Genomic DNA, 17,847 nt, shown 5'->3' with positions numbered 1-17,847 from the left:
ACTATTACTATTACTAATAGTAATCAGTACTATTACTATTTTAATAGTAAAATAGGTACTATTACTATTACTAATAGTAATATTAGTAATATTACTAATAGTCTATTACTATTACTAGATGTATTTAATAGATAAGAAAAGTGAGGCACCAACAGGTTAAATAATTTGTGCCTGAAGTAAGACAACTACTAAATGGCAGAGCCAGGATTTGAACTTTGGCAGTATGCCTTCTAAATCTACCCTTTATCAATTAATATTGCAGGATAGGGATAAGGCCTGGTGAAGAACAAAATCAATTCCCAACAGCAGTAGAAATGGGGAAAGAGGGCAGCACTGCATATTACCTCAAGCTTCTCTCTTACCCTAACATGAACCTCAGTGTGTCCTAAACCTTGGTGCTGGTACACTAAACATTTAGCAGAAAAGTCAGAGGAAGTAAGTGACCCTATCAACATGGTTTAAGAAGGTAAGCATGAATTCAGCTAACTATCTTTTCTTTCTCCAATAAACATCCCATCTAGGTTTCATCTGACTGCTTTAATTCTTCACATACGGATGGAAGGGAACAAGATGGGGTTACAGCATGATAGCATAGTCAGGTAAAGGATTCAGGATGCAGTTCATAAAACTAAAGAGTAAGGTCCAGGCCTCCAATAACTACCTAATGAGGATTACTATGCAACCAATGGAATGAGTGGTCATACTTTCTTGGACACCAGGGCAATGCCCATCATACTGGAAAGAAGATTCTCCATTTCATCCAATAGACAAGATCTATTTATAGAGCCCTGTCAGTCTACTAACTAGGAACTTATGTCACTCAGAGACTTTCTGTTTTGTTTTGCTATGTTTTTTAACTTAAAGGTTTTAGAAAACGTTTGGCAGTAACAGTTTTATGAACCAAAAAATATCTGCTACAAATCACATGCTGGTTCATAAACAAGCAAATGAAAAACACTGGTGGGGCTGGGCACAGTGGCTCATGCCTGTAATCCTAACACTTTGGGAGGCTGATGAGGGGAATATAACTTGAGGTCAGGAGTTTGAGACTATCTTGGGCAACAAAGTGAAACCCCATCCCTACAAAAAATAAAACAATTAGCCAGGTGTGATGGTGTGCCCCTGTATTCCCAGCTACTCAGGAGGCTGAGGTGGGAGGATCCCTTGAGCCCAGGAGTTTGAGGCTGCAGTGAGCCAAACCACTGGAACACTGGGGGAAGTGACAGATTATTAAGATGAAAAGGAGTAAGCCAATAATGAATCTAGAAAGAAAATCTGTTCCTAGATAGTTTTTCGGGGACTTGAAATAAAAAACAATTTTTTTTTTTTTTTTTGGAGACAGGGTTTTACTCTGTTGTCCAGGCTGGAGTGCAGCAGCATGATCATGGCTCACTGCAGCCTCAACCTCTTGGGCTCAAGCAATCCTTCCACCTCAGCCTCTCAAACAGCTGGGACCACAGGCATGAGCCACCATGCCTGGTGAATTTTTAATTTTTTGTAGAGATGGTATCTCACTATGCTGGTCTTGAACTCCTGGATTCAAGCAATCCTCCCGTCTTGGCCTCCCAAAGTGCTGGGATTACAGGCATGAGCCACCATACCCGGTCCAGAATAAATTATCTTTAAAGAAAAGTAGGGTCGTAAGCCAGAGAGAATAAATACACATGTCATTGATAATTCGAGGTATGAAACTGTGGAAAAAGAATTAACAAGAGTCATCTACCATAGAGAAAGAAGCAGCTGCTTGTTCCAGTAATCCCACAAGTCCTGATTCAGTAAAGTATTTTCCAGAGCAGATACCTTCTTCATCTGGAGATACCACATCATCTGAGACCGCAGATTCTTCTAAAACATTAGATGAAATATTCTAGGGAAAAATACATTGAAAAGGTTTTTGAAACAGAATTTTCTAGCATAAAAATGTATAAAAAGAAATAACTGAAGATGAACTGTAACTATCAGGTTAGGTTAAAAAAAGGAGAGTGATATAAAGGTAAAAGATGAATCTCTAAAAACTTTCTGTATTTTGAAGATGATAATAAAATGAAAACACCATTGCTAGATAACTTTTCTCTTAATAAAAAGTTGTATGAAAGAAAATTAAGAAAAATTATGGGCTAAAGGAAATTGTAAAATAACGTAAGACATCTAAGGAGACGTCAATAGTCTTTCTTATTTAATTGATCTTTTCAAAACTCTCTGTAAAGGAAAAAGGGTACAAAAATGGTCTCTTATCTAATGTACACGGAGTTAACGAAAAAAGTCAGGTATAATAAAAGCCTTCTTATTCAATGAGATTGGAATCAGCCATTATTTCTAAAAAAGAAATGATACGTACATGCCTTATTTTATTTTAACCTAAACATTTACAGTAGCTGTACACTCATTTATCAACTTCTGAAGTAGATCTAAGGCCTTTTCTTTGTGTGTATGGGTTTCCAGATCAGATTTCCACGGAATCTCTTTTGGGTAAATACCCATAAGGCAACATTCTTTTTAAAGATTTCAAGTTTTGGTTTCCTTTGAGTGAAAACTTAAAAGATTATCAAATTATTCTAGAATTTTAGGAGTTTCCCCTCTCCCAATCTATTTGTCTGGCCCACAGTTAATTCAACAGCAATTGTTTTGGAGATTCACCTTTCCTGAGTCTTTGTAAAACATTCAACTTTGTTTTCAGAGAAACGATAACTTTCTTTTTGCATTCTGATTTCATCAGAAGATATATAACATTTAACTAAATTTTATAATATCTCAAACCTACCATTAACAGGTTATGAAGAAAAGCAAAGCATAACTGACTCTTGGTAAGCAAAGAATTCAACTAGTGGGTCAGAACTATGTACCCTACTAGAGGGCAAACTCATCTGTGAGTCATGGTATTAGTCATAAAATATACTAATATTTTATGTAAGGAATAGAGAATGTTGGTATATCTGCTATGTGAAGTAAAAGCCAATTAAGAATTTCTACTGAATTCTGATTCTCAGTAATACATTTCCACAGACGTTAAAGTATGTAACAGATTACAAGGCAGTAAAGACAAAGAGAATAAATAAGCATAGTGCTGATAATTCAGAGGTAAGAAACTGTGGAAAGAGAATCAACAAGAAGTACTCCAGAAAAATGTATTAATGACAATCACAGTGAAATGTTAATTTACCTTGTGAAGCATTGGCTTAAATCTTTAAGCCTTCCTTACAAACTAAAAAAATCTAAATACCAGTGAGAAAAAGTTAAAATAAAAAAAAAGACATACCTTGATTTAATGTACATCTGGAAGATTCCTACCTGAAATGTTACACATCCCACAGGAAGATATTTCCGGTCCTCCAGCATGCTCAAGTATTCAGCAACAAGTGCTGCTGAGTGGACTAGACACTGTGCAGCTTCAGCATGATTGCTTCGTTCTGAGTGCTTGCCAGCCATGTTCTGCAACCAGGTCAATCGCAGGTCTGGAGAGGTCTGGTAACCCTTGGCAATTCTAATTAGAACAGAAATTCTTCTCCATTAGTATATGCTTCCCAAGCTGGGAGGGAGTTTAGATAGCTCGCTCAGAGTTTACCTAGAAAGGTTTCTGATACTGTGCACAACCTACTTAGTTTTAAAGTAGTATGAAAATGTCGCTATGCAGGCTTAGAGAAATAACTGTGGCCTATGGAATGCATAATATCAGTGGGGGGGAAATACGCCATATTAAAATCTGACTTTTAAGGAAATAACCAGTTAAGGGAAAAAGTATGGAAATTTATGTGTTCATTACAGAAACATAGAGAAGTTTTATACGCAAGGGAAAAAGAAAACTTTTATTACTTTATTTCAAAGAGATTAAATTGTTTTATTTGTGCTTTTAATGAACCCTAAAACTGTAGGAACAGAGGGTCATATGACAGAGAAAAATGCTTAAGTTTTACTATTGTATCTATTAAGGTGTTAATACAATACGAATTATGGACTTTTCAAAATGTGCCCTTAGAAATATCATTGTTTAGTCATAACTGTATTGAAAATCAGGTAATTAATGTTATGGTAAAACATTCATATACTGTATTTTCTTCTGAAAAGACTGAGTTTTACATTGAAAATATTGGTATGGGCCTTCAAAGGAACTCTGGGGCCCAGGACACCAAGGTGTTAAATGTGTGTTATGAATATTTTAAAAAATCCTCTTCTTTTTGATAATCAATAAGTACATTTGCATTGTTCTTAAAAGAAGAGACACAGAAGATCCAAAGATGCCGCCTGGAAAAAGTGCATTTGGACTTTCAATCTACCATTAGAAAAATCACTCAAGGCCAGGTGGGGTGGCTCATGTCTGTAATCCCAGAACTTTGGGAGGCCAAGACAGTTGGATCTCTTGAGCCCAGGAGTTCAAGACCAGCCTGGGCAATACGGTGAAACCCCATCTCTACAAAAAAGTAAAAAATAAAAATAAAAACAATAAAGAATGTAAATAAAGAAAAATCACAAATCCTTTCTGTGTGTTTATTTTTTTCATCTAACGCTTACTGTATGTCTTACTAAGTCCCTTATACAAAGCATAAATGAATCAAATAAATGCTACCTGTACATTAGATCAATCAACATTTCAGGATCCTCCTGGTGTTCCTTCATTTTCACAGTATCAGAAAGAATCATATGGAGATTGAAAACCAGATCCTGGACCTGCAGCAGAGAATTATATGAAAAACATTCTTGAATTGTCATTCATCCATAATCACCAAATTAGTTTCAGAGATATTTCAGATAAATATCTAAAGATTTCAAAACAAGTTGTAGGATATTGATACGATTCTGTACAGTATAGGTATGTGGGGATATGGTAAGTGAAGGGTAGTAAACTTTATATAAATTCCTCAGCAGACTATGTATATTTTTGTTCTTTCACCTGGAAATAAGCAGAACTGTAAGTAGAAATAAAACAGAGGGATATGGGAAATACGAGAATACAAAAGGAAAATTCTCTCCTATATTTCTGATCTTACTAAAAGGTAGTTTGTAGAAACTTTAGTTTTTAAGGCATATTATTGTTTGATTAATAAGTAGGAACGTTTCGTCATAAAGCTTTGTCCGTACTGTCCAAGTCTGCTGTTCTACTTAAGTGCACAGAATTAAACACCACAGAATTAATTATTTCCAAAAAGAAGGGTAGCTTAATAAAACAAAGAGATTCAGTTCTATCTATGGCACATGATGTGTGGATTGAAAATGAAATAAATGATCCTCCAGCAAAAACCAACTTTTGATTTAACAATTTGGAAAGTGCCTATTTAACAAGCCTATTTCAATTAATGATCTAGAAAGTAGCATTTCTGACCTGATCAGGAAATGTTGTTTCCCTCAATTCCAGATCTTCTTCAGCATATGTCAATATAGTCTTTAGAGAACGTCTTAAGAATTCTTCATTAAAATTCTGAGATGTGCCCACCAAGGAGGATAGTGACATTGTTACCTGCATTTTAACCCTGGCAAAGTTCTGTAACAGAGAAATTGTCTGGTCAATACTTAATATGGAAAAGCTTTAAAAAGTCTGCTATTTTTCCTTGCTAAAAGAAAAGTATATTTAGTGAAAAAATACCATTCTAAGCAAAATATTTTTTAAAGTAATAAAATATGCGTATCAAAATCTTATTTTAGAAAGGTTGTAAAACTTAGAATTTTGTTGCGAATAATGTGCTACAAAACAGGATTTTAAGAAGTCATGTGTTAAGGGTTGAATTAGAAATTCTGCTTATGTCTTTACATTTATTTATTATGGGCATATGTTATTAATATAACATTTTACAGATGAGGTTAAATAGCTTGACTGACAATATAAAATTCTTAAATGGTAGATGGAGTATTTAAATTCTAGTCCATTTCATGACATCCATACTATGATGAAAGTAATTCAACAGACATCATGCATAAAGTAATGTAAGGTAGAATCTTTTGGAGTGATGCTTTTAACAGTTTATAACTTACATTCTTCCTTTTTTTAGTGTAAATTCATTTCTGCTCCACCATTTTCTACCATGAAATCACTCTTAAGAGATTATTGGTGATAATATATCAATTGTCAAATCCAATATTTTTTGGTCAATATTCTACTTCACATCTTTGTATATTTAAAATACTTTCTCCTTGAAAATCTTCTACCTTATCTTCAGTGGCACCGCTTTATCCTGGTCTTCCTATTCTTTTGTGACTCTTTCTATTTTATTCCTTGGTTGTTCTTCCTAAATACCACTATTCCCAAAGATTCTGTCAAAAACCTTTTCTTACTTAACATACTCTAAAGCGCCTCATCCATGTCTTTGCTTCAACCAGTATATACAAGTTTCTGTCTCCAGCTGATATTTGTCTGTAGAACTCCAGGCTATTATATTTTACGAGATAGCACCATCTGGATGTCTCATAGATACCACAAAATCAACATGTCTAAAATACCTTCTCTCCCTATTGATTATCTAAAAAAGTGATACTATTCTTGTAGTCATGCCAAAAATTTAGGGGTCGCCACCTACTCATTCTCCCCTCTCATTTTTCACACCATAAATCCAAATCCACACCATCTCCTAATGTGTTCCAATATATCCTTTCTCCATTCCAAATGGCTTTGCTTTATTTTATACCCTCACCATTTCTTATTTGGATTACTGTAATAACCTCCTAATCAATCTCCACGCCTTTTTCTTTCATATCTCTCAGTCTAACCTTGACCTAGCACCAGGGAACTTTTTGTAAAATGCAAATCTGAACATGTTCCTCCTCTCCTTAAAATGCTCCTAAGGCAGCTGTCCAAAGTTTTGAGGATAAAATTCAAGAATTCAACTCAGTAAATATGTCACACTACATAGTAGGCACTGAGAGTATAGTGATAAAATAATTTATAGTTGGCTAGGCCTTTTCAATTACACCTTTATCTCTTACTCTTTCTTCCAGCCGTAACCATCAAAAAGTGCTTTAAAAAAAAAGGGCTGGGCATGGTGGCTTACATCTGTAATCCCAGCAGTTTGGGAGGCCAAGACAGGAGGTTCACTGAGGCCCAAAGTTTGTGACTGGCATGTCTACGAATTTTTTTTTTTTTTTAAATTAGCTAGATGTAGTGGTACATGTGTGTAGTCCCAGCTACTTGGGAGGCTGAGGTGGAAGGATCCCTTGAGCAAAAGAGTTCAAAGCTGTGCCACTGCACTTTAGTCTGGGCAACAGAGTAAGACCTCATCTCCCAAAATTTAAAAAAAAGTGCTAAAAAATTGTCTTTGTGTTTGCCCATTTTCTTCTTTCATCTCCATGCCTTTCTAATTATGTATGTGTCACTATCTTTACCTAAAAAGCTCTATCCATTTAGCCATCTGATTGGGTAATTCTTCATCCTTAACTTCAAACATCTCTTCTTTCTGAAAACCCATCCCTGAATCACAAGCTCTTTTTCTATGTGCTAATGAAGTACCCTGTGCTTATCTCGCATTATGTTAACAACACCGAGTACTTATTCAGCATTTGCTTAGTGCCATCTATTGCTATGTTTTACTTAATATTAATTTATGTAACACTCACAAAACCATCTGAACTAGATTGATCTATTATTAAATGAACATGACTTTCTCATCCTCTTCTCCCACTAGGTGCCAAGCTACTTGAAAAAAAAAAAAAATTGTCCTTTTATCTATGTCTGCCCAATGCCTACCAAAGCAGCCAGGACACAGTTCCATACTTTACTATGTTGTACAATATACAGACATAATACTGCATCTGTTGAATAAACATATATATCACTGCCAGTTTTAAATTACCCATTTCTTTTTTTTTTTTGAGACAGAGTCTTACTCTGTCACCCAGGCTGGAGTGAAGTGGCGTGATCTTGGTTCACCACAATCTCTGCCTTCCAGGTTCAAGCAATTCTCCTGCCTCAGCCTCCCAAGTAGCCGGGATTACAGGCACCCACCACCACACTTGGCTAATTTTTATATTTTTAGTAGAGACGAGGTTTCACCATGTTGGCCAGGCTGGTCTCGAACTCCTGACCTCAGGTGATCCACCCGCCTCGGCCTCCCAAAGTGCTGGGATTACAGGCATGAGCCACTGCATCCAGCCACCTATTCCTTTTTAGAAACATTGCCTGATACTAATACTATAAATTGCCATTTCTTCTTTTATATAAAGCTTTTCCAAAATAACAGAAACATGTATCAAGAAAACTGAGTGTGGTCAAATTTTAGAGACTTTATTTCATAAACAAAGTAAAATCAATAAAGTAACCATATTCTTCTATTCTGGGTTAAGACAGAGGACTTCGCTTCCAGTAAAAAAAGGACAGTATAAGATAGCAATTTCCTACTTCTGGATTTCATGTAAAAATAAAAGATGAATAGAAAAAAAACCCCACAAACTATCTTTATCAAAATGAGGAGTCAGATATAATTCATTTATTAGAAAAATGAGAGGTTGCCAACACAAGCTAAGTTAGGAAGCTGTTCCAACATAAGGCAAGGAAAGGAAAGCAAAGAGTGAGGAATCCTAGGGCACAGATTTTAGAACTAAAAGAGGGAAACAAATATTTCCTCTAAGTAAGAAACTTGGCCAGGTGTGATAGTAGCTCACATCTGAAATTCCAGCACTTTGGGAGGCCAAGACAGGAGAGCTGCCTGAGGCAAGGATTTCAAGAACAGCCCAGGCAACAGAGAGAGATCCTGTTTCTACACAAAAAAAAAAAAAGTTAGCCAGGCATGGCATGGTGGTGTGTGCCTACAGCCCCAGCTACTTGGGAGGCTGAGGTGGGAGGATCCCTTTAGCCCAGGAGTTTTGAGGCTGCAATGAGCTATGACTGCACCACTGCACTCCAGCCTGGGTAACACAGCCAAGATCCTGTCTCTAAAAAATAAATAAATATATATATATATGTAAGAAACTCATCTTGAAGTTATAAAACTGTTTCGAAAAAAAAATGAGCTAAAAATCTGGTAAAATTGGACAGAGATGGATCATCCAGAAAGTTTAGGCAGTTAGGCAAGATGTGCCTGCAATAGCAAAATCCCAGCCAAAACACATTCCTGAAGGAACTCCCTATAAATGCTTGGGCCAAGATAACCCAGCTCATCCTATGTTGAGTAGTAAAAAGGTAAGGAAGAGCAGCGAAACTCACTAGATAAAGAATACTTAATAGACAAATGATGTCATAAAACAGATGAAAATTCTAACGAAATATTTTGATTTAAATTATACAAAATTTATGAAGACATTATCTTTAGAATAAAAAAGGCAGAAATACAAGAACTCAAGGAAAGACGGCAAAAATCAGAAAACAATAACATATAATCAATTACATGTGAGCTGGCAAAAGAAATTTTTTTTACTTGGAAAAGTAAGAAAAAAACAGAAATGAAGATAAAATTTTAAAAGTGTTAAAAAGGAGAAGACAAAATGATAGGTAAAGTAAAAGATCCAACATATGTATAATGATACCCAGCACAGAAACCCCAAACACAGGAACAAAACAAGCATTTAATTTTATATTCAAGAAAATTTTCTGAAATAAATGAACTAAAAGTACACATTACGTGCCTGAGAAACAACACAAATCAGTCAATACTAAGACAAATATTCTAGAAAAGTCATTTAATTGTAAATATAAAGAAAATCTCATGAGCAGCTGGGGGAAAAAACGTTATTTAAAATGGAGAAAAATACCTTTCAATATATCTACAACAATATTTAATGTCAGAAGACAATGGTACTCAAGTACCCTTTTTTCTTTTTTTTTATTATTATACTTTAGGTTTTAGAGTATATGTGCACAATGTGCAGGTTTGATACATATGTATCCATGTGCCATGTTGTTTTGCTGCACCCATTAACTCGTCATTTAGCATTAGGTATATCTCCTAATGCTGTCCCTCCCCCCTCCCCCCACCCCACAACAGTCCCCAGAGTGTGATGTTCCCCTTCCTGTGTCCATGAGTTCTCATTGTTCAATTCCCACCTATGAGTGAGAACATGAGGTGTTCAGTTTTTTGTCCTTGCGATAGTTTACTGAGAATGATGGTTTCCAGTTTCATCCATGTCCCTACAAAGGACATGAACTCATCATTTTTTATGGCTGCATAGTATTCCATGGTGTATATGTGCCACATTTTCTTAATCCAGTCTATCGTTGTTGGACATTTGGGTTGGTTCCAACTCTTTGCTATTGTGAATAGTGCCGCAATAAACATACGTGTGCATGTGTCTTTATAGCAGCATGATTTATAGTCCTTTGGGTATATACCCAGTAATGGGATGGCTGGGTCAAATGGTATTTCTAGTTCGAGATCCCTGAGGAATCGCCACACTGACTTCCACAATGGTTGAACTAGTTTACAGTCCCACCAACAGTGTAAAAGTGTTCCTATTTCTCCACATCCTCTCCAGCACCTGTTGTTTCCTGACTTTTTAATGATGGCCATTCTAACTGGTGTGAGATGGTATCTCACTGTGGTTTTGATTTGCATTTTTCTGATGGCCAGTGATGATGAGCATTTTTTCATGTGTTTTTTGGCTGCATAAATGTCTTCTTTTGAGAAGTGTCTGTTCATGTCCTTTGCCCACTTTTTGATGGAGTTGTTTGTTTTTTTCTTGTAAATTTGTTTGAGTTCGTTGTAGATTCTGGATATTAGCCCTTTGTCAGATGAGTAGGTTGCAAAAATTTTCTCCCATTGTGTAGGTTGCCTGTTCACTCTGGTGGTAGTTTCTTTTGCTGTGCAGAAGCTCTTTAGTTTAATTAGATCCCATTTGTCAATTTTGGCTTTTGTTGCCATTGCTTTTGGTGTTTTAGACATGAAGTCCTTGCCCACGCCTATGTCCTGAATGGTATTGCTTAGGTTTTCTTCTAGGGTTTTAATGGTTTTAGGTCTAACATTTAAGTCTTTAATCCATCTTGAATTAATTTTTGTATAAGGTGTAAGGAAGGGATCCAGTTTCAGCTTTCTCCATATGGCTAGCCAGTTTTCCCAGCACCATTTATTAAATAGGGAATCCTTTCCCCATTTCTTGTTTTTGTCAAGTTTGTCGAAGATCAGATAGTTGTAGATATGTGGCATTATTTCTGAGGGCTCTGTTCTGTTCCATTGATCTATGTCTCTGTTGTGGTACCAGTACCATGCTGTTTTGGTTACTGTAGCCTTGTAGTATAGTTTGAAGTCAGGTAGCGTGATGCCTCCAGCTTTGTTCTTTTGGCTTAGGATTGACTTGGCGATGCAGGCTCTTTTTTGGTTCCATATGAACTTTAAAGTCGTTTTTTCCAATTCCGTGAAGAAAGTCATTGGTAGCTTGAAGTAGCTTTTTTTTTCTATGAGGTTTTCTTTATCTGGTAAGTTTTGCTGATTTTTCTTGTGCTTATTATTATTCAAAGTATAAGGCAAAGATTTCATAACCACCCTTGCTGTCCTACAAGTACAGACAACTTTAAACAATCAAGAACTTGGAAAACTGGCCGGGTGCAATGGTTACTGCCTGTAATCACAACACTCTGGGTGGACAAGGTGGGAGGACAGCTTGAGCCCAGGAGTTCTGGACTACAGTGAAGTACCATGATGCCACTGCAGTCTAGCCTGGGTGAGGGGAGGAAACGCCGTCTCTATTTTTAAAAGGTGGGGGGGTGAGTGGGGTGGGCAGGGCGAGGTGGCTCACACCTGCAGTCCCAGCACTTTGGAAGGCCATGCAGGGAGGACTGCCTGAGCCTACGAGTTCAAGACCAGACTGGGCAACAAAGTGAGTTTCTGTCTCTACTAAAACAAACAAAAAGACACTTGGAGAATATTACTCCTAAGAACCTTGATGAGAACAATATTTAGCTAAATAAAAGATAATTACAGCCCCAAAAAACTGGTGGTAAGCAATATTTCATTTTACAACTAAGACTACGAACTAAGACTGAAATGTTACAGCTAAGAAAAACACTAGGAGGGTAAGAAAGGAGATGGAAAGAAGTACCTAACTACAGTAGACATAAAACAAATAACATTATTTGAAGGTGGCAATTAAATCAAATGAAGTACATGCAGACTCAGCAATACAAATGTAAACAGTAAAAAAGATACTTTTTTGAAATACTGAGGTACAAAGAATGATAGGGTGGAGGACAGAAAAGAAAATCAGCAATTTTATCACTGTTCATTAAAGGGAGTTAATAGATACTTGTCTCAAGTAGAGTTTCTCGATTTTTTTTCATTATTGTCCCCCTAATAAATCTTTTTGAACATTTTTTCTAATTACATCCCTATGATATTTTAATATCAGAGATATATACATCCGTTTATGCACTCTATGTATTTCTGGATTTATATACACATAAGAAAGTAAATATAAAGCTTACTCTTTTTACTTGATGCAAAGTTATGAATGACTAGATAAAAATTTTAAGTTAAAAATCTGAAAATGATTTACATTTAGCTTATGTTTATAGGCTGGTTTTCTGAAAAACTTTTAATATAATCTTTTAGCTTAAATAAACTATAATGTATAAAATTACACAAATAAATTAGCAACTTATATAACTACAAAACAAAAGCAGCAATGTAATCAATTTTTTAAACCATTCAAAACTGCTATTTATCCAGCAAAAGAAAGGAATTAAAAATTAATTTCTTAAAAATTATTTCAGTGAACTTTCACTATTTGCTTGATAGAAGGAAATAAGTTCTGGCTACTAGATACTCATTCATATATTGTTGACTTTTTTATTTTCAGCAAATGACATGATTAAAAATGGGTTGAATAACTTTTGTAGAATGAAGTAATAAATTGGAAAGTTTTTTCTTGGGCTTAATTTTCAAAGCCCAAGTCACACACGAATGCACTGAGAACCAAACATAAACAATATCCACAAGGCAGCCAATGGAAGCGACCTCTTGCCATATGACTGAGATCAAGCAATTGATTAAAAGTCTCCCAATCACAGTCATCTATTCTCCAGTTTTATAAGCCCAATTTCGCATACATGTTGTTTTTTGTTTATCTTCCATGAACTTAATGTCAATGCTGCTCATGTGATATCCAATAAGACCAATGAGAGAAATACTAAGGAATGCCATGTTGTTGGGTAGTGTTGAGCTTTGGAGGACCATAAGCTAAGATTTTTCTCATCCTCCACAAAAACCAGTTTTCACTCCCTTGGTGGTAATTACTGCCCTGTCTGAGAATGCATGATCTAAAGAAATAGAGTACTAGGGGTATTACATAACTATAAAGGCAACCATTAGAGCAAAACCAGAAATTTTGCTAAATATGATAAACACTACATCCCCAAAACAAGGTAAACAAACCATATAGTGTAAGATGAAAACAACCAACACAATTTTTTTTAAAGGGGAGGCAAGAGGGAAAGGCATAACAAAATAATAAAATAGAATTCCAGGACATATGTAATATAATAACAAGTATGAAACGTTTAATTCAATTAGAGGTTGGATCACAAAGCAAAACTCAACTTTTATGTTGTATATGAGAGGCACATCTAAAATAAAGTGAAAATTAAAGAACAGGCAAAGGCAATTAAAGTAAGTTCAAATTAAAAAGAAAGTAGAGGTCAAAATCTTAATACCATAAGAGATGAAATTCAGGCCAAAAAATAAAATAGAATAAAGGTTTTAAATAAAACCAAGATGAGTTCTTTTAAATTCCAAAGGAGAAAAACTCTTAAGAAGATATAGTAGTTATAAGTATTAGTACACCAAATAAAAGCTAAAGGAGAAACAGACAAACACAGTTATAGGCTTTAATTTACTTCTCCAAGCGGAACAAAAACAAGGATATGGAGAGACAGAATAATGTAATTAATAAGGTGTATTTGTCTAGTGTATGTTTACTCAATATTCTGAAAACAGAACTACTTCCTTTTTAAAGATTTTTTTGTAGAACACTCATAAAAATGGATTATATTTAGACACACAAATACACAGATCCACAGTAAAGAAAGGGAGAAACAGAATATACATTGTACAATCACAATATAATAAGGCTGAAAATTAACATAAAAAAACTTTTTTTTTTTGAGACAGGATCTCACTCTGTCACTAAGGCTGAAGTACAGTGGTGTGTTCATAGCTCACTGCAACCTGACACTCCTGGGCTCAAAGGGATCCTCCCATCTCAGCCTCCCGAGTAGCTGGGACCACAGGCACAGGCCACCAAGCCCAGCTAGTATTATTTATTTTTTTGTAGAGATAGGGTTTTACTATGTTACCCAGGCTGGTCTCAAACTCCTGGCCTCAAGCAATCTTCCTTCCTCAGCCACCCAAAGTGTTGGGATTACACGTGTGAGCCACTGGAACCAGCCAAAACTTTGAAACAAAAAGGCTAGTAGCCAGGCGCGGTGGCTCACGCCTGTAATCCCAGCACTTTGGGAGGCTGAGGCAGGTGGATCACGAGGTCAGGAGATTGAGACCATCCTGGCTAACATGGTGAAACCCCATCTCTACCAAAAGTACAAAAAATTAGCCGGGTGTTGTGGCGGGCACCTGTAATCCCAGCTACTTGGGAGGCTGAGGCAGGAGAATGGCGTGAACCTGGGAGGCGGAGTTTGCAGTGAGCCAAGATTGCGCCACTGCACTCCAGCCTGGGCGACTGAGCGAGACTCCGTCTCAAAAAAAAAAAAAAAAAAGGCTAGTCAACTCTTCGGGTTAAAAAGAAAATACAAACATAAATGACAAGGTTACTAAATATCAGAACCAAGGAGATGCCAAAAATAGCACTTAAAGGAAAATTCAAGGCCTTAAATACTTACATAAGCAAAAATAAATGAACTAAATATTTGACTCAAAAAGAAAAAATATAACACATGAATATAACACATAATAAAAGACAAATGAAAAAATGGAATTCTTCAAAGGCTGTGACATGTAATTGCAAAATATCAAGCCAAGATACTTAAACTTGTATTTCTTTTTACTTAAGGACAATTAAAATTTAAAACTGCTCAATGTACATTTATATTCTAAGTCTGTATTAATATACATACATACGTACACATGATATGCACACAATTGGAGATTTGGATTTTTGTAAGATATATACAGAATGAGAAATATCAAGATAGCCTATGATTAGACTTAAAATATACAAAAAACTCCATGCTCTCCCAAAAACTGATTTAATAAGTATCAGAAGTTATATTTCATTATGAATACAGAGAATTTTCATGATAAAATACTTACATTCCCAATCTCAAAGTTTTGCCTCATTAGTAGGTAAAGGGAGGCACTGGCGTGTGACCGTATAGTACCGATGCTACTGCTACAGTGTCGGAGAAGCCGGAGGCATAAATCAGCACACTGCTCTGTCTCTTCTTCAAATAAGAGTTCAGGAAACTGTAAAACAACAACAACAAACCACCACTGAATTTTTACAGTAAAAATTCCTGAGATATGTTAATATAACCTGAACTGGAGATTTGTTAGTATAGCCCAGAAATTAAAAGAATGGTTAGCACAATATTAGCTAATGGTTAATAGTGTGAGACACAGAGTCAAACTGGGTTCGAATGCTGATTATTCCACTTACTAACTAGTAGTGGGACCTTGGACAAGTTTTCTCATCCACAAAATAGGCCTAATACTATATCTACAAGGGATTGTTGTGAAGCTTCTATCAGAATGTGCATAAAACACTTAGTAATCAACATATATAAATTCTATATTTATTACAAAATAATACATAAGTTATTTTCATCAAGATCTCTGCATTCCATCTTCTAGGATGATTAAAATGAAACAGCTACCTTCAAAACTTAAGAATATACATATTTCTAAGGGAAAACAAATATAAGAAGTAAACATTTAAAGCAGTTGAACAAACACATACCTTCTTTTCCATTCATCATAAAATAATTTCAGTGGGTTGAATTGTTTATATATTGAATTCTTTATAAATTGAGTTTTTTAAAAAAACAGAACCAAGCGAAGAGAAAACAAGAGAAGCCCCATATTTAAGATTGTCTATTAATTTCAGGCCCTTCTCCACATCCAAGTTACTGTTTTTTAAACCAGAACTGGTTAAAGGTGATTCGAATAAATGAAAAATTCCAAAAGACAGGCAGCAGTAGAGAGGCAAAGAAGAATCAAGGGTCTTAGGTTATTATTTAAATTTTAACTACACATATTCATTAATATATTACTACATATATTAACCAATGAATGTGTCAAATGATCTTAGACAATGTTAATAAAGAAAACAAAGTCTGACAACACTGCAGGTACAAAATAACCTACCTTTGAAACCAAGGCTCTCTGTGTAGCAAAACAGTGTTGTAGATACACTGCACTTTGGTTACAGGCCATGCTGTGTAGTAGCACTTTTAGCACTCCACCAAGAATGCTCTCTTTGGATTCCGTTACAGAAACGGTCTGCAATTTAAAAATAAACAAATAAAATAGAGATGTACGTGCAATTTAGTTAGGGAGGTTACAGGCCTCCCTATGTATAAATAAAGGCCTCCCTATATGTATAAATAAAGTTTTAAAAGATAAAAAAATGAAAACATAAGATCTAGGATGGCTTCAAGAAAGAGCTAAGCAGGATTTGAGTAAGAAAAGGGGGAAAAGAATAAATATAATTTAAATGAGAAAAAAGAGGAGTAAGATACAATGGCAAGAAATTGTAAGGTGTGTTTTAGGAAAATTAGTAAGTAAATTTGAATTGACTTGAGGTTCATGTAGAAAATAACTAGAGATAAAGCTGAAAAATAGAGTGGTGCCTAGAGCAAAAAATGTTGGTGGCACACAACATTCTTTTCTTCTTTAATAATTGAAATCCAGAATTTTAACTGAAGACTTTGGCTACAGAGAGAGGTGAACAAAAGAGAAGTTTCATCTTCTGAGTCATGCCCTTAAAAAAAGAAATGTACTCTGTCCCTGCTGTTTCTTTTCACTGAATGAAATACAGACATGATGGCTGCAGCTCAAGCAACCATCTTGGGATTAGGTATCTTGGACTTACTATATTTTTTCTATTTTTAAAACTTTAGTCAGGAAAATGACTGATAAAATCTTTTTTTTGTTTTTGAGATGGAGTCTCACTCTGTCACCCAGGCTGAAGTGCAGTGGCTTGATCTTGGCTCACGGCAACCTCTGCCGCCTGGCTTCAAGCAATTCTTGTGCCTCAGCCTCCTGAGTAGCTAGGATTACAGGTGCGTGCCACCACACCCGGCTGATTTTTTTATTTTTAGTAGAGTCAGGGTTGGCTGGGTGCAGTGGCTCACGCCTGTAATCCTCACACTTTGGGAGGCTGAGGTGGGTGGATCATCTGAGGTCAGGAGTTTGAGACCAGCCTGACCAACATGGAGAAACCCTGTCTCTACTAAAAATACAAAATTAGCTGGGCGTGGTGGCGCATGCCTGTAATCCCAGCTACTTGGGAGGCTGAGGCAGAAGAATCACTTGAACCCAGGAGGCGGAGGTTGTGGTGAGCTGAGATTACGCCACTGCACTCCAGCCTGGGCAATAAGAGCGAAACTCCGTCTCAAAAATAAATAAATAAATAAATAAATAAATAAATAAATAAATAAATAAATTAAAAAAAATAGAGTAGAGTCAGAGTTTTGCCATGTTGACTAAGGCTGGTCTTGAACTCCTGACTTGAAGTGATCCACCCACTTCAGCTTCCCAAATTGCTGGGATTACAGGCGTAAGCCACCGTGCCCAGCCATAAAATATTTTTAAAGGAAAAGTCTCACGAAAATGTACAGAATGGATGGTGGGAAGAATACAGAGTGAGTTATCATGAAGTAGGTGGCCATTGTAATAGCACTGAAATATGAACCTGGCAGAGTAGTGGTAGTAGAAAAGGAATGGAAGGAATAGGTGAGAGATATATTTACTAAAACATCTGAAAGATCTG

At 35.9% G+C, this 17,847-nt stretch overlaps 1 protein-coding gene across 9 annotated transcripts in view; it reads right to left on the bottom strand.

The window, feature by feature from the left end:
- DOCK7 (dedicator of cytokinesis 7) overlaps positions 1 to 17,847 on the bottom strand; it is a 246,694-nt gene that overhangs the window by 31,932 nt on the left and 196,915 nt on the right. For all 9 annotated transcript variants that reach the window (XM_055235422.2, XM_055235423.2, XM_055235424.2 and 6 more), the window contains 6 exons: positions 16,221 to 16,355; positions 15,168 to 15,320; positions 5,315 to 5,473; positions 4,562 to 4,662; positions 3,289 to 3,481; positions 1,724 to 1,867 (listed from right to left, as the gene is read on the bottom strand). In XM_055235422.2, coding sequence (XP_055091397.1) covers positions 1,724 to 1,867; positions 3,289 to 3,481; positions 4,562 to 4,662; positions 5,315 to 5,473; positions 15,168 to 15,320; positions 16,221 to 16,355 — 885 coding nt within the window. The remainder of the gene's footprint in view (positions 1 to 1,723; positions 1,868 to 3,288; positions 3,482 to 4,561; positions 4,663 to 5,314; positions 5,474 to 15,167; positions 15,321 to 16,220; positions 16,356 to 17,847) is intronic.

The sequence above is a fragment of the Symphalangus syndactylus genome, chromosome 19 (assembly GCF_028878055.3).
Source record: "Symphalangus syndactylus isolate Jambi chromosome 19, NHGRI_mSymSyn1-v2.1_pri, whole genome shotgun sequence".
Lineage (NCBI taxonomy): Eukaryota > Metazoa > Chordata > Mammalia > Primates > Hylobatidae > Symphalangus > Symphalangus syndactylus.
The sequence above is the reverse complement of the archived record's forward strand: the minus strand, read 5'-3'. Positions and strand labels throughout refer to the sequence as shown.